The sequence below is a fragment of the Chenopodium quinoa genome, unplaced genomic scaffold (assembly GCF_001683475.1).
Source record: "Chenopodium quinoa cultivar QQ74 unplaced genomic scaffold, ASM168347v1, whole genome shotgun sequence".
Classification (NCBI taxonomy): domain Eukaryota; kingdom Viridiplantae; phylum Streptophyta; class Magnoliopsida; order Caryophyllales; family Amaranthaceae; genus Chenopodium; species Chenopodium quinoa.
This window is the reverse complement of record NW_018743252.1, coordinates 41697-58407: the sequence shown is the minus strand read 5'-3', so window position 1 is coordinate 58407 and position 16711 is coordinate 41697. Positions and strand designations below refer to the sequence as shown.

Sequence of the window (16711 nt, the reverse complement as noted above, 5' to 3'; positions counted from 1 at the left end):
GGACTAGAATGGGCGGACAGGCCGCCTGTCTGGTCTCTTGGTGTGATTGAGAATACCTCAGCGAGGCATTCTGAAAACTGTCATTGAAGTTCGACGTGGAGGCCGACTCTGACAGTTGCATATTCTTCTTTTGCTGGATTATCATCCGAGCATCGGAATATGTTTTCTTGGAACCATCCGGCTGTATATGTCGGATGGCCTTCCTCTGCCCTGGCTCAGGGAACCGCAGTCCAGCCAGGTTTATCAAAGGCTTCCGTCCCTCCCCCTTGGTTTAGGGTAAGGAGTGGCCTCTCGGTCTTTGACCGGCTTTTTCCTCCCAGAATAAGAGGGCTTCTTGGCCGAATGTTCCTTGGTAGGGACAACAGTCCGTTTATCAATAAGATCCTTTATCTCCCCTTTGAAACTTGTCATGAGGGTCATGAGCTCATTTCTGGTGATGGGGGTGGATCCTTCGGCCGCCTGAGGCTGACCTGTCGGCTGGCCAACTGTTTCACTCGGGCCTGCCTGGTCAGTGTTTCGTTCCCTCCTTTCGGTGGGTCGGATGCGGCGTGTCCTGAGGGACCCGTCAGGGGCCGTATGGGTGGCGACTTCATAGTCGTCATCCGTATCTTGGTCTGAGAAGACCTGGACGTCGGCCGTAGGCCGTTTCTCATTAAGAGGTGGTACAGGTTCTTGTGAAGTCATCTTTGAAGTACTCTCCCCACAGACGGCGACAAATGTTTCGGGGTTTTTTGATGTCCTTCGGGAGAGTTACAATTCCAAGACTGACCCCTAGACGCCTGTACCTGCAAAACAACAGAGACTCCGGTGGGTGGGAGCTTCGCCTCCGACGATCAAGTTATAACGTGTATGAGGAGTGAAGTGCGGAAAGTAAAGGGTGTCTCTCGGATTCCAAGAGAGAATCTGCAATGTTTAATTGTTTAGTTCAAGGTGTCAGATGTCTGACTTTCTCTGATTGTGAGTTAAAATGTGTACTGAATATTTCTGAATAGATGTTCTTCAAAGAGAAACATCTCCCTTTTATAGGGTGTTGGAAAACGTGCCCAATACTAGGTTTCAGTAAACCTAGGGCTGATTGGGATTTGCCTGGAATTTTGGGCCGTAAGAGGCCAACTTTCCTGGTTGGCTATCTGGCTGCCACGTGTCAAGGCCTGATTGGTCCACATTGGACCTCTCACGAGGTGACACGTGGCGGACTCTGATTGGTCCAGTGGATGACACGTGGCAGGATTTGAGTGGTCCACGTGGCGAGGAAAAATCCCCTAACCACACGTAGTTTTGCTAATAATAATAATATCAATAATAAGTAAATAAATAAATAAATCGTAGTATATATTGTAATTTAAACACTACTTACTATCCAAGTCTATAATATTATACTTCTCCTTTTTTTTTAATTGCATTATTTTCCTTTTTGAGAAATTGCATATAAATAGCACAATTTCCCTATATGGTATGCTTTTTTCACTTTTTGGTTGTGATCACACTTAAAATTCGTACCTACCCTTGTACATATGTGATAACAACCATTATTACCCCACCTTTTCTACCTTTTATTTCTTTTTCACATGGGCATTTTGACATACTTCATCTTTTACAATTTTCTTAAATCTCGTGCCCAACCCAAATGGTGCAATTAAAAAAACGAGGAAGTATTATCAACGAGAATAATTATTTTAATTAAATCTTTTTAATCATGGTTAATTTTTTAATAGTTAAATTAATTTATAAAATATTTAAATTTTTTTTTTAAAAAAAAAAGGAAAACCAACCACCACCACCTCCACCCCTACCACCGGTTAGCACTGTCACCAGCTCTGCTGCCCCTTCCCACCTGCCGCCCAGAGCTCCACACCCGTCAGTGACCTATGTTCCCTAGTGGCCGACCCACCCCCTCCCATTTCCCCTACCCTCGTCGCGACCCTAAACCATAGGCCACAACCCACCCCTCTCTTCCCCCACCATGAAACAACCCCTCTCTCTTTGGGGAAAGGAAGTGGGTTGTTTTGTTGTGGGGGAAGAAAAATGGAAGGGGGTGGAGGTTTCGGGTTTGGATTTAGGTTGGGGGACATCAACAAGGGGGAAGGAGGTGTTAGGGTAAGGGGAAAGGGAGAGGGGTGGGTCGTCGGCGGTAGAGACATCTGGGTCTTTGGCGGGGGCGGGTTGGTGGTCGCGGCGGGGGTGGGAAGGGGGCTAAGTTGCTTGTTGAAAGGGGTGGCTGGTTTTTTTATTATATTTATATTTTCATAAATATTCAATATTGATTTTTAAAACATTATTAACAACGGGGATTGTTAAACATCGCCCTCGAATCTTTAGGTAACGCCCGTAAAATAAAATGTATTTTACAAATTTACCCTCATATGTAAACAGAAATTTACCCCACTAACATAACTTACCTTCACCCTCGTTCCCTCTTCTCTCTCTTAAAAACATTTATCTCTCTAAACCATCATCACCACCTCCTCCTCCTTTTAACACCCACCACCACATCCTTTTACCACCCAACACCACCTCCTTCTACAACCAAACTACTCGTAATACCCAATTTCCGCGGAAATGACGAGGAAGGACAAGGGGAAGGCGGTCGCCAGAGAAGAAGTTTGTTTTTTTTTTTAATTATTATTTCTGGAATCGGGCTGAAACGCCCAACTTTTTCGAAGAACCTAGGCTGAAACGCCTAGATCTTTCGAACAACCGCCTGGTTGTTCGAAATTTCTGGGCGTTTCATCTTAGCCACCCAATTCAATATCAACGCTGAACATCATCAAATTATAGAGGAATTTGGTTCAATCTTCATTAATTTCGTCATTAGCTTAAAAAAAGTGAGTTTTCGTTTATGATTTTTGTTTAATTTGGTATTTTATACGTGTTTTTTGGAAATACCAAATTGATTTTTCGATTTGATTTTTTTTTTTTTTTTTTTTTTTTTTTGAGTTTTAGTTTCATAGGAGTATTTCTGAGCTGCATTTGTGTGATTTTGCTTGATTTTAGTAGATTAGGTATTTTGTATAATTTTTGCTTGATTTTTTGTGTTACGAATTCAATTATGAGTTATATGTAATTATGTCGTAGTACACTTTATTTGAGCTTTTCCTTGCTTATTTGCGTTTCATATGAGTGTGATTACGTTAAAATTCGACTTAATTTCTTCGTAAGAAATTCTTTGATCTACATTAATTTCTTGATTTGAGTAAATTAGGTTTGATGTGTGATTTTAGCTCGATTTTGCATCTTTGTTTCTAGAACCTGGATAGTTGCTGGGTTTTTCGTTTCTGATTTGTGTATTTTTTGAGTTCTTCGTTTCTGGTTTTTTTTTTTTTCTGGTGGAAATTATCGATTTGATTTGTATTTTTGAGTTTTGACTTCAGTACATTTTCACAGGAGTAGATTTGAACAATATTTTGTTTAATTCTGCTTGATTTAGTTAATTAGGTTTTTATGTGTAATTGTTCTACTCTTATTTTAGTTTCATTTGCCTTATTGATTGTTGTAGCAATCACAATTTATGTAAAATGCTTATATCAATCCCTAGATATTTTAGCAGGGCCTTCTCTAATGTATTCTCTAAGTGAGCATATGGTTGACACCATCATGATATAAGTTGAGTCACTTGTTCCCTGTGGCCATTACAGAGACAGTAGCCTTGTATAAGAAAGCTCATAGCTGAATAAAATTTGATGGGAAGAGCTGATTCGTGTTAAATATACACTGCATCTAACAATTCCAGAACAATTTTGTACGACTTTTATCTATTCTATCTTTCATATTGATGGTCAGTAATTGGCGGTAGCATTGACTGCTAAGAAGATGTATAAATATGGTCCGTCTTTGCAGGACAATGTATTTGTCTATGTGGTTGCATCTATAATGTACCATGCCAGCATGCCCTATCTGATAAGGCAAATGTTTTGGTTTTAAGCCTCTACGTTTTTGTCATGTTGAAAGCCTATTAGCTCAATTGGTAGCAATGTGTAATCACGGGATGTAGGTTCGAATCCTACATAGACTTTTTTAATACTCTTTATTTTTATGTTTAGTGACCTCTGATCTCTTTAATGTCTTACTTGATTGATTCATACATGAATAGGCAGGACTCCTACTATAAGGCCAAGCAAACATGTATAACTATTAGTCCTTATATTCTAGCAAAATTATGTAAAGGTTGTCAAAATTGATATAGTTTATATTTTTATATAGTGACCTGTACATTGTCAAATTAATATAGTTACTCTATGTATATAGTGACCTCTACGTAGGTTAGCTGATGGTGGGGTGAAGGTTTAGGCTGCTTCGGGACAGTAGCAAAGGAGGGGGGCAACAACCTTGTGATGCAAAAGAACATTTGATCAAAAACCGAAACTCCGAACTTGATTGGTTATAAGCTTTATTGTTCTTGCGTGTTGGAAACCTATTAGCTCAATTGGTTGAGCAATGTGTACTTGTATTGGACACATGACGTGGGTTCGAATCCTACATAGGTTTACATATAGTGATATTAATAAAATGTAGTCAAAATTAATCAAATAACCTTTTTTTTAATAGAGTTACCTTTATTTATACATACTTACGTAGTGGCCTCTATGTAAATGTGGTCAAAATTAGTATAGTTACCTTATATTTGTATATAGTGATTTCTATGTATATGTGGTCAAAATTGATATAGTTACCGTATATTTGTATATAGTGACCTCTATTTAAATGTTGCCAAAATTGATATAACTACCCTATTTTTGTATTTAGTGACCTCTATTTAAATGTTGTCAAAATTGATATACTTATCCTATTTTTGTATATAGTGATCTCTATGTACGTAATTGTTGTCAAAATAATTATAATTACCTTATTTTTTATATATAGTGACCTCTGTATAAATGTGGTCAAAATTGATATAGTTATCTTATTTTTGTATATAGTGACCTTTATGTAAATGTGGTCAAAATTGATATAGTTACCCTATTTTTGTATATAGTGACCTCAATGTAAATGTTATCAAAATTGATATAGTTACTTCATTTTTGTATATAGGGACCTTTATGTATATGTTGTCAAAATTGATAAAGTTACATTTTTTGTATACATAGTTACCTTTACGTAAATGTTGTCAAATTTGATGAAGTTGTGTATTTTTCTATGTTGTTACCGCTATAAAGAGAAAGTTGGAAAGATCATTTGGCTTTTAAACCGTTAGATCTTGTTAGTAATAATGAACAGTTGAGATTTTCTGTTTTTAGTTTTCATCATAAGCCTTGTTATTTGATCATATGAGACCACACCCCTTATGTGAGAACCTGGTATATGTAAAGACATATTACAACCGTTGGATCAATTGCATCCAATGGCTACCATTTATTCTGGTCAAATATTTTTTCAAAAACAAATTTCTATCGTTTTCTCCCTCCTCCTTCAATTTCTCTGATATCTGCTCTCTTCCTCTCTGTTATTTGCTCTGATTCTTCATCAATTCTTCTTCAAACTTCATTGATTCTTCGTCAAGGTGAATTTCGTTGATTTTAGTTTGATTTTCGTTTTTTTGAGTAGTTATTAAGTTGATGTTACTTTTAGTTATTAAGTTGATTCTTCTATTTGTATTATTGTTTGATTTTCACTTGAAAGCCTAGAAATCTTGAATCGCCAAATTGATTTAAGTAAAGATCCTAATGAAGAATCAAAATCTCCTGTTTTTACATATGAAAGAAAAAAAAAGTAAGTTTTTGTTATACGAATTAGGTGGATGTAATTTTGCTTTTTTTCAAGAATTTTACTTGCTCAATCTAGATTATACAGTCGTTTATTTGCTTCATTTTTGTTAATTTTCACTAATTTGTCCTTATACTCAGTATCTGTTTAATTATCGTTAATTGTATTTTACTTTATTTATTTGCTCTTTTCTATTTTGCTCATTTTATTTTCATTTGCTCATTTTATTTTCGTTTGCTAATGTCAATTAATTATATAATGAGAAAATAGAAACTAAATGAGCAAATTCATTATGCTTATTTATGTTTTACTTTGCATAATAACTTAATTTTTAATTCAACATTTGTAATCTGGGTTTCCTTTTTTTCTTGGATTTCGTTGTCTAATTTATGTTAGATTTTTTTGGGTTTTGATGATTTCTTAAAATGAGTGTAGCTCTTAAATTAGAGACACCCTTAATTAGTAATTTAGTAATTGATAATCTGAAGTTTGATTAGATTGATTTTGTACCCAGTTATATATGCAAGAGTCTTGTTTAATGTTTGTTGAACACTTAACCCAATTCTTGTAATTTCCATCTAAGTGTTTGATAAAATGACTAAACTATTTGAAAAGTGGATTTTGAAATTGGGTGTTGAAAATGGGAGAGCCCAAGACTCTGTTGTCCAAGGTCCTAACAACACATCATCATGTACTCCAGAGGGAAGAAAGTTCGAGAGGAGAAGATAATGGTAATGGTTCGAGTTAGGCCGCTAAGATTGAAGGAACAAACAATGTAAGATTTGATTGCATTGCTGGAGTGCCCAGATGAGGAGACAGTAGTGTTCAAGAATCCCAATGATGAGAGAAGTCTTTTTCCTCCTTCACCTTTGGTAATTTCATAGTTTTATTGAACCAAGGGTATGATGCAAGTTTTTATAATGTGAAGCTAAATAAATCATGGCTGTTTTGTGTATCAGATAAAGTTAACTTGTGTGACCGCGAGGGTTTATGAAGGAGGGGCAAAGGATGTGGCCTTATCAGCTCTTATTGGGATTAATGGTGATTATATAGATATCTTTATTCTGGTTAGGTTTAGTGGATGTTGTTTGTTGATTTAGTTCAAACTTCCTTTCTTGCAACAACCATTTTTGCATATGGGCAGACTAGTAGTGGTAAAACATATACCATGAGAGGAATCACTCAATATGCAATTGAGGACATATATCAGTATATGCAAAATGTAAGCTCTAAGTGCTTGTGACTGTTCCTGTTATATCTGTGGTAATTGTTTACATTAGTTATGTGGCATTTGCATGTTGGAAATTATTGGTTAATTTGAATTTCATAATTTCCTTTGAATTTTAAAATGACTGTAATTGGTGATATTACAGCAGAGCTTGCAATTGAGGACATATATCAGTATATGACAGACTTCCTGTGTCTTTGCATCTTAAACCTGAATATATTCTCATTCAGCTTGTAGGTGAAGAGGTATGTACGGTTCTTCTTAGATAATTTGTTAAGAGGTATATATGGTTCTTCTTAGACAATTTGTTGAGTCAATCACCAAATCAACAACAAATAATTGCTCATTTGACAAATGAGCAACTAATTATTTGCTCATTTGTCAAATGAGCAATTATTTTTTGCTCATTTGTCAAATGAGCAAAAAAATTCAATGCTCCTTTGTCAAATGAGCAAACTATTTAATGCTCATTTGTCAAATGAGCAACTAATTATTTGCTCATCTGACAAATGAGCAATTAATTTTTTTCTCATCTGCCAAATGAGTAATTAATTTTTTGCTCATATGTCAAATGAGCAATTAATTTTTTGCTCATATGTCAAATGAGCAATTAATTTTTTGCTCATCTGTCAAATGAGCAATTAATTTTTTGCTCATCTGTCAAATGAGCAATTATTTTTTGCTCATTTGTCAAATGAGCAATTATTTTTTGCTCATTTGTCAAATGAGTAAAAAAATTCAATGCTCCTTTGTCAAATGAACAAACTATTTAATGCTCATTTTTCAAATGAGCAAATAATTCTTACTCACTTTGTCAAATTAATGCTTATTTGTGAGTGTGTTTGAATGTTTTAAATACGTAAGCCTACTAGCTCAAGGGTAGAACATTATGCAAATGCACAAAAGATGTGGGTTCGAATCCCACGTAATTTCATTTATGTAATGTGGAGACACAAGTTTGTATGAGAGTTTAATTGTAACAAAGTTTATATAGTTATAAATCATTTCAAACCATTTTTTTGCTCATATAATTTAGTACGAATTTGATTTTTTTTTTTTAATTAATTTTGATTTATAGAGATAACCTATGTAGGAATTGAACCTACATCCCCTATGCATTTGCATAGTGCTCTACCAATTGAGCTAATAGGTTCACATATGACATGTTGCCCTTTGCGATACTAGATCAGCTCCAGACTTTGGAGAGTAGACAAAATATCCTCTACTTTGATGTCTGTCATGTCACTGAGCTCCTACAGAACAATAAGCCACATATTCATCACAATCGAGCAGCTATCACCTTTCATAATCCCACGGAATTGCAGAAATCCAAAGTTCTAATTCGGGCAATTCTAGTAGCTATCACCTTTCATAATCCCACAGATATCATATGCTTTGTACTACATGCTAGTGCACATATGCAAATCACAATTCATATCATATGCTTTGTACTACATGCTAGTGCACATATGCAAATCACAATTGCAATCAACCAGGTTAACTTTTTAACAAAGAGAACACTGAAAGTTACCTGATGCTCATGTTATGAAATAGAAGAGCAAGTTTCTGCTTGTCAGGTTTGATAGTCTTTGCATGTCCACCATAAATATATCTGCGATGATCCATGAGGAAATGTGGAAAATTTCCACCCTGTGTGGTCAAGAAAACCTCGCTGAATAAACAAACTGCATATAGTCCAGAGCGGCGAATCTAGAAGAGTATCCCTGTCACAGGTGAATAAGTTCATATGATTTACAATAATGGAAGCTACAACTGCAGCCATTTAAAATTCTTGCGATGTGAAGCACGTAATTTATACTACATGTTTAAATATGGAGTAAATCATGATTACGATCAATGAAACCCTAGATCACTATTAACTTATTCACAGTGCAAGAAAAATTGCAATAATTACCTTAAAATAAGCAAGCTCTTCTGGGGATGCAAGAGACTCCTTAGTATATAGAAGCGGAAACATCTCTAATAGGGGACTTAACTGTCTGTCCTCCTGATATAGTTTTCTTAATGCCAGATAGATCAATGTATTGTTGTCAAACCCCATTCCTCTAAGCAACATTCCAACCTATGCTGACAAGAAGCGAGCATGGGAGGGAAGGTAAGATAAATGATTATATAGAGGTGCAAAGACCACCTGCACACCCCCCCCCCCATTATGAGTTATTTGGGATTTTTTTTCAAGGATATATACTATTTGTTCCCAACATCTAGAGATAAAAAAAAGATCCATTGATTAATGTACTCTTTTTTTAAAGGTCTATCTGCATATTGCAGGAGATCAATCCTTAAGGCTCTTGATAGCTTGAGTGAAAGATAGAACATACCTCCACAGGAGTTAAAGGGCATTTTCCACTGATTCGATTGAGGCCAGGATTAAGTATAGTGCCCCTGCGTCTAAATTTCCCCTTCCATCCTTTCTCTCGGACAAAGTCCATCTCAAACTGTTCTTTCTTTCCTCCATCGTATATGCAGCACAAGAATGCAACCATGTCCTACATGCCCAGTCAGACCCACATGAAAATGGGCACAAAATTAGCAATGTTCTAAACATTTTATAAAGATAAGGACAAACTATTCTTGAAGAAACATTGGATACCTCTTTAAAACGGAGGTGGACAGAGACATATTTACCATCGAATTTTAGACTCTTCTCCATCATACGCTTGATTAAACTTTTGGCGAGTGTTGATATAAGAGGTGCAAATTTTAAAGCTTTGTAGTTTGCAAGGCATCTTAAATACTGAATGTCTGGAGGAATATACATTGACAATCTATTGGCAAAAGAAGCAATGCGAACAAGCCTGGTTGACATCAGGATATAATGATCAGTATGATACTGTAAAGTGTATAGTCCTGTAAGCATCTTCATAATGTACAGAATTTTCATGTGACACAGCAAGAATAAAATTGAATCTACCATATACTGATTTGATCATCACCGGATTTTACTCCATGTTTTCCCACTGTTGGTATTTAGAAGGATAATACCATTTGTTCCAGGTGTGATGGGGATATTTTATGTAGTATATTTTTACAAATGTTCAGAAAAATGATTTGGAAGGTTGGAAAAGGGATAAAGTAGTATGTTCTGTCATGGAAAGGGTAACTTATATTATCATGAGCATGCCTCTTAATGATTGTAAAGTGAATAGCAAAGTGATAATCCAGTCTCCTACATTCCTAATAAGACTATATATCAACTTAATGATTGCAATAAAACCAATTGAAGCAAACGTGATAACCAATTCACAGAGAGTTCAAAACTATAAATTAAATAAACATGAAAAAAAAAAAAATCAAATCATTCTTCTCAACGCCTTTTTCACAAACACTTGGTGTGCATTTACTTCCTCCTTTCTTTACCATTGATTAATCAATCAAGTCAAAACCAACATAGGTTATCATATCAAACCATATGGAAATTGCAGCTTAGGGTTCTTAAAAATAGTAACACGCAGACAAATATTAGATTCTGAAATAATTTAACGAATATAATCGAATATTTTAACGAAAATAATTTATGTAATTCGGTAATAATCAGATTTGAACAATTTGAAATTCTCAAACACTAAAATCAACATGCAATTGAATTTTTTTTTTGTAAATTTTGATGTTAAGATTAAATTAAGATCATTGAATTTACAAAATTTACAAAACTAAGAGAATTACAAACCTCAATAATTTATGGAAATTGATACTCGTGAACAAGAAGAGAAAAGAGAAATTGACGTCATTGATAAACCTTAAAGCTTCGTGGTGGAGAGAGAGAGCAAAGCAGAAAAGTTGTTAGGGAAGGTTTATATCATTAATCTCAGCTATTGGATTTATTACAATCTAATGGCTAAGATTTGTCCTCACATAAAAGATAGGTTCTCACATAGAGGGTGGTTCTCACCGGATCTCGACCCTATCTATATATATATATATATATATATAATAAAATAAAATTAAAAAAAAAATAAAAAAAAAGGAGGCACTCTAAGTATTGGCCTAGATTATATCGAGGCCACACCATAAAAATTGTGGTTAAAATTGTCGACCATATACATGTTTAATGCCCACCATGTTGTTGACAAGTATACTACCTCTAGGCACTCTAAGTATTGGTGTAGTCGACCATGAAAACCAACATTAACTCATCTTTTATAACTACTGTTATTGTGCTCCTTAACCAAGGGAATCAAGGAGAATGTGCACTTGACATAAGAAAATGTTTACATTCAAGTGGTTTAACCAAATAATAACTATTTCTTAGATTAATACCATAATGTTTAATATAGTATGACCCTGCATTCGTAAGTTTATCCAGCTCAACAAGTTTATAAATATAAAGTAAAATCTCTGACCAATTTTTACCTTAGATTAACAATAAAAAAAAAATAAAAAAAAATAAAGGAAGCAGAAAACATTACACAAAATTATGTATTCTTCATGATGGCATAGTGCAAGGAAAAAGAGAAGAGAGCCACAAGCAACACTGCAACAAGACATGAAGGTATGGAAATCCATGTAAGAACTAGAGTAACAATTACCAAAGACGGTAAATTTTCAGTAAAGCGCCTTCCAACTACAACAGCTATAGCCTATAGGCACAAATTTAAAATAACAAGACCAGGGGGTGAGAACTTTCAAGTCTATGTCTTCAAGATGCAAAACTCAGTAGATTATATCTGAAACCGCATATTTCTAACAGAAACTTGGATCTAGAAAGCAAAATTACTGAGAAACCCCGAGCCATTTTGTGAAGTTCTCAAACTCAGTGTAATCAGAACTTGAAATCATGGTTTTGTAGATCACTTTCATCAACCTCGGCATTACAGAGTATAAAATTTTGAGGAATTCGTTACCAAAATAAGTTGGCAATCCAAGAGCAGATATCAATCATACAATATAAAACCCCGAAACTTCATAATGCCATCGAGTAAATCAACATAGCTATCAATCACAACTAAGTAAACCCAAATCATCAAGACTATCAAGTTACAAAGAAAATGGATGCGTCGAGTGTCTGCATTATGAGCAAAGAGGCTCACATATTGCTCTATTCGCAGCCACTCTCCTTCCTAATAACCAATCCCAGACCAGCCCTGAGAGCTATTTTTCTTTCCTCGGTGATGGAAAAGCGTTTACATACTAGCTTTTGGTCTGAGCCCGAACTTTTCCCTTCTCAAGAAGCACTGTATCAGCAGCATATGAATGCAGATAGCAGATTATCTGAACCAGGTTCTTCAGCACAACCTTCAGCAGCGATAATGTCCTTCCATTGTGAAAGTTGGGAGTGGCAGTTTCTATGTGGTCGCTGAAGCACAATACATCATCAAATTTTGGTGATGGGTTAAGCTTACTCAGACTGTCATCTCCCAAAGAAACTATATTAAATCAATGAAGGCAAATGCTCAAAAGAGGCCCAAAATTAACCTTCCTCGAGTAGAAGCATACATCATTCATTCATCTTCGATAAAAAAATATCACCAGAACTTCCAAGCAGAGACTCAAGTCTAAACTCTAAGCTCAAAGAAAAACAAGTCACTTTCAAATGAAATTCTAAGTTCAAATCTTAGAGGGGTTACATTGTATCCTAGTCAATAATGCTTGAAATCGTAATTGAGGTAACAAATTAACAATGATTCAAATGTCATCAACTGAAACCAAAAACGACAACTCCATCTATATATCACTCCCAAAATTAGTACGATGCAAAAACATCAAAAACAACAATATCCCACAATCCAAGCAACAAAATATACCATCAATTTACAAGATGGCTTTTTAAAATGCTTTTCTGTCTTATTGTCTCATTTCATACTACGTAACCCTTGACATTGGACTTTTAATTACAATCTCTTACTCCGTAGTACGGTACAAGAGTTCAATAAATGTAGAAGCACGAAAATCAGTGAATGATGTGATGTATTCTGCATCAAGTTCTTATACTTGAAAACCCCATTGTTTGGACAGCAGGGTCACAAGCTTATTGGAGTGGCAAGCAAGGATACATTAGTACATATCAATCAAATTGGGCTCAGCTAGGACACCTGAACGCAGTAGTTGAAGATGGTGAGAAGCTCTACTGAAAGAAACCACATATGCAAGTACTATCAAATTAAAGGGGCATTTGGTTAGTGTATTTTTAAGATTGGAAACGGATTCAATTAAACCGATACCATTACCGTATGTTTGGTTTGAAAACATAGTAACAATTACCCTTCATTTGTTACCTCAAACCAAACAAATGAAAAGGTAATAGCTAAATGATTCCTTTCCCCCCTTTTATTTGTTTTTTTTCCACTCCGTGCTACTTGGACTGAGGCACCGGTGTTGCTACTAGTCCTTAAGATACCATAGCTCTGTGTCAGCCTGTCCGGACTCCGGACAGAAGATGTTACGTAACAAAAGATTTAGCAGCATACCAACCAAGAATGTATGAGGCTGCTTTAATTGATCATTTGAGCAGCTTTCTGCTATTTCCACAAGACCTCCAACTCAAGCCTCAAGTCACGGGAAAAATAAGTAAAACAAACACAGCTTGCAAAGAATGACTAATTATTGTGACCATCTCCCTTCATTAAACAAAAATAAGAGTTCTCAAGTATTGGAAATTCAGAATCATACAACTGAGGTCTGAGGAGCATTCACACAAAACTACGAAGGTATGAAAATCCACAAGCAACAAGACAAGAAGGTATGAAAAACCATATAAGAAATAGAGCAACAAATACCAAAGACGGTAAATTCTCAGTAAAGAGCCCTCGAACTACAGCAGCTATAGGCACAAATTTAAAATAACAAGACAGGGGTAACTTTCAAGTCTTAATATCTTCAACATCCAAAACTCGGTAGATTAAATCTTAAACCAAATATCTCTAACAAAAATTTAGATCTAGAAAACAAAATTACTGAGAAACACCGAGCCATTTTGTGAAGTTCTCAAATTCGGTGTAATCAGAATCGGAAATCATAGTCTTGTAGAACGATCTTCCAGAGGCCTTGATGGCAGTAAGCTCCTCCTGTTCAACATTCAGCAAAAATACAGCAAAATTAGCAGTTGTAAAATAATTCAAGACTAAAATACAACCAGACTTCAATACACAAACAATGAACTATGACTGCAACTAAGAATTTCGCCCCATTTCAAGCCTGGTAAAAATTCTTGAAAAGAAAAACATGCAGCATCGAAAACACATCAACAGCAGAGAAATCACAGTTACAGTCTCAAGAAACAATCACAAATACTAAATGACTATAGCAATCACAGAACATGTACATCATTTTATACAACGAATGAATTGAATTGAAACAGAACATATGCATTCAATCTCGAGAAAGCAAATGACATTCAACCTCGAGAAAGCAAATGACATCATGACCAGTATCAAACAACCAAGATCAACAGCAAGACATTAACTTGAATACATGATTAGTTGCAACATCTAAGGGAACCATCTCATATAAAAAAATAGCACATAAACGTCACAAAAATCCATCCCACAAAACAGATTAAAATCAAGTGTTGTAAGTTTTCGAATTAAACATCATCAATATCAAGTGAATATAAACATACATTGTCTATTGATCAGAAGTAAATCATACACAAAGTGATGAACACTGATCACAACCTATGACTAAACAATTGTAATATTCATCATTACCAACATTTCAAAGCTGTAATAGCAATACTAAACTATAATTTAAATTCCAACAAAAACATTCATTTCCACAAAGCAGTAAAATTTAATCACACACATTATATTGAGCTAATACCTGCATCAAAATCAACTGATAAAAACAACAACAATAATAATAATTATTAAAGTATTACAATGACAAAAAATTAAGAAATGAATTAAAAAGAAATATACCTTGGAAAGAACCTTTCTCTTCTTCTGAAGTTTGGTTTCCTTAGAAGCAGCCCTTTGCTTCTCAGCCAACAAAGCCATCCTCTTAGCAGTCTTAGCATACGGGTTCAATTTCAGCATAACATTGAGATTCTTCAATGGGTTCTTCTTCATTGGAGCCCTAACATAATCCTTCTTAATCGGTCGAACAACCGACTGAATCTCATCAGAATTGATTAGCCTAGCAAGATCACCATTCAACATCTTAGCCCTTGGCAACACATACTTATTCTTCTTCTCAGAAACCTTATCAAACGACCCATAAATCGAATCGAGCTTCTCGAAAGCACCCTTAGTCCATATCACAAACCTCCCCAGATGACCACCAGGAGCAAGCTTCAACAAATTCAACCTATCAACATGACAAATCTCAACCCCAGGAATGTTCCTAAACGCCTTCACCAACTTCGACCCCTCGGTCGAGTACACGATGAGCGGCCCCTTTCGAGAAATGTACCTTCTGTTCCTCATCTTCCCTTTCCCGGCACGAATCGCAATCGATTTCTTGGCCTTTTCCACATCCTCAAACGCACCAATCGACTTCAACACCTTCAACGCAGCCTTAGTCTTCTCAACACCCTCAATTGCGTCCGACACAACAAGGGGAAGCTCGGGCACAGTCTCGATCTTATGCCCACGAGCAAGAACAAGCGACGGAATAGCAGTCGCAGCAATAGCAGAAACAACAGCATACCTCTTCTGATTAACATTAATCTTAACATGCCATTTTCTCCAGATCCTAGTAGGAGCGAACATACGCCCACCACGACACATGTTCCCGAAAGCTCCCTGACCAGCACGGTGGGTACCACCACCAGGCACACGGGGGATACGGGAGACAGCACGACCCGTGCCCCAGGACTCAGCAGAGGTCTGGTGGCCTGCTTTGCGGGAAACAGCGTAGGGTTGACGGGAGTTTTTGGAGATGTTGGAGTGAACGTAGGTGACGAGGTCGGGACGAAGGGGGGATTTCATGACGTCAGGGAGGGGTGCGGAGGGGGTGGAGTCGGTGGACATGTCGGAGTCGACGGTTTGGATGGTGACGAGGGGGCGGGCGGCGGCGGCGGTGGAAGACATTTTGAGAGAAGGGGGAATGGAATGGCCAGAAGAGGCGGAAGTGAGAATTAGGGTTTATTTTGGGTATGAGAGAAGGGGAGTGAAGTGACTTTGTGAGAGAATTTATATGGTGGTGTTAGGTTTAAGAAGAAAGTAGAGTTTCGGGTTGGGGTTTTTTATGCTGGGGTTTTTTGGGCCTGGCTTGGTTTTCCAGCCTTCTTATATGGATTTGTAATCCAACTTTTTTTTTTTTTCAGCCTTTCACTTTTGCTAGATCAAGGTTTTTTTTTTTTTGGTGTTGTCAAAAAAAAAAAAGAAAATACATCCTTTTTTTATTATTATTTTATATTTCTACTATTTTTTAATTGTTTTTTCATAAACTAGGGTGGCTGACGTGTGCCATCGCTTAGCCTTGTTAGGCGAGATTTTTCAGTTGTTGCCTACAGTAATGAGGGTAAATATGTAAACAAATATTTTAAACTAGGGGTATAAATGTCCACGGATTATTTTAAATAGTTAAAGAAATAAAAAGAAATTAACATTAATAAAAGAAAAAAGTTGTACATATTAATGAGGGTAAACATGTAATTACACATTTTGAAGGATATAATTGGTAACACACTATTTATAAGAGTAATCTTATACCTTTTATAAGGTATAGGGATAATTGGTATCACACTATTCATAAGAGTAATCTTATACTTTTTATAAGGTATGAATTCTTATATGTGGTTGGTCACACGGTATGGCCAACCATTATGGGGGTTACTTCGTTAGAGATATAAGGGTTACTTGGTCAGTGTTACTAGAGTTG

General features: G+C 36.0%; 1 protein-coding gene, 1 long non-coding RNA gene and 1 pseudogene across 3 annotated transcripts; 1 reads left to right on the top strand and 2 right to left on the bottom strand.

The window, feature by feature from the left end:
• Nucleotides 1-1257: 1257 nt before the first annotated feature.
• On the top strand, nt 1258-7262 carry LOC110734968. 2 transcript variants are annotated; one of them, XR_002513954.1, is made up of 4 exons: nt 1258-2825; nt 6401-6572; nt 6660-6922; nt 7074-7262. It is a non-coding gene; the product is annotated as an uncharacterized LOC110734968 (long non-coding RNA). The 2 variants fall into 2 exon arrangements; XR_002513953.1 differs by having other exon boundaries at nt 1261-2825; nt 6660-7262.
• A 749-nt stretch (nt 7263-8011) lies between these two features.
• Nucleotides 8012-10581, bottom strand: LOC110734967 (annotated as a pseudogene).
• A 2955-nt stretch (nt 10582-13536) lies between these two features.
• LOC110734966 (60S ribosomal protein L4-like) lies at nt 13537-16043 on the bottom strand. The gene is made up of 2 exons (XM_021915088.1): nt 14806-16043; nt 13537-13953 (listed from the first exon to the last, which is right to left on the bottom strand). Exons 1-2 carry the CDS (start codon nt 15916-15918, stop codon nt 13840-13842), a joined length of 1227 nt encoding a protein of 408 aa, XP_021770780.1. The 5' UTR covers nt 15919-16043; the 3' UTR covers nt 13537-13839.
• Between the last annotated feature and the right edge of the window lie 668 nt (nt 16044-16711).

Coding starts and splice junctions, on each gene's coding strand:
- LOC110734966 (XM_021915088.1), bottom strand. CDS start 15,918: ATGTCTTCCACCGCCGCCGCCGCCCGCCCCCTCGTCACCATCCAAACC. Junction 13,954..14,805: donor AGAGAAAGGTTCTTTCCAAG/GTATATTTCTTT, acceptor AATGTTGAACAG/GAGGAGCTTACTGCCATCAA.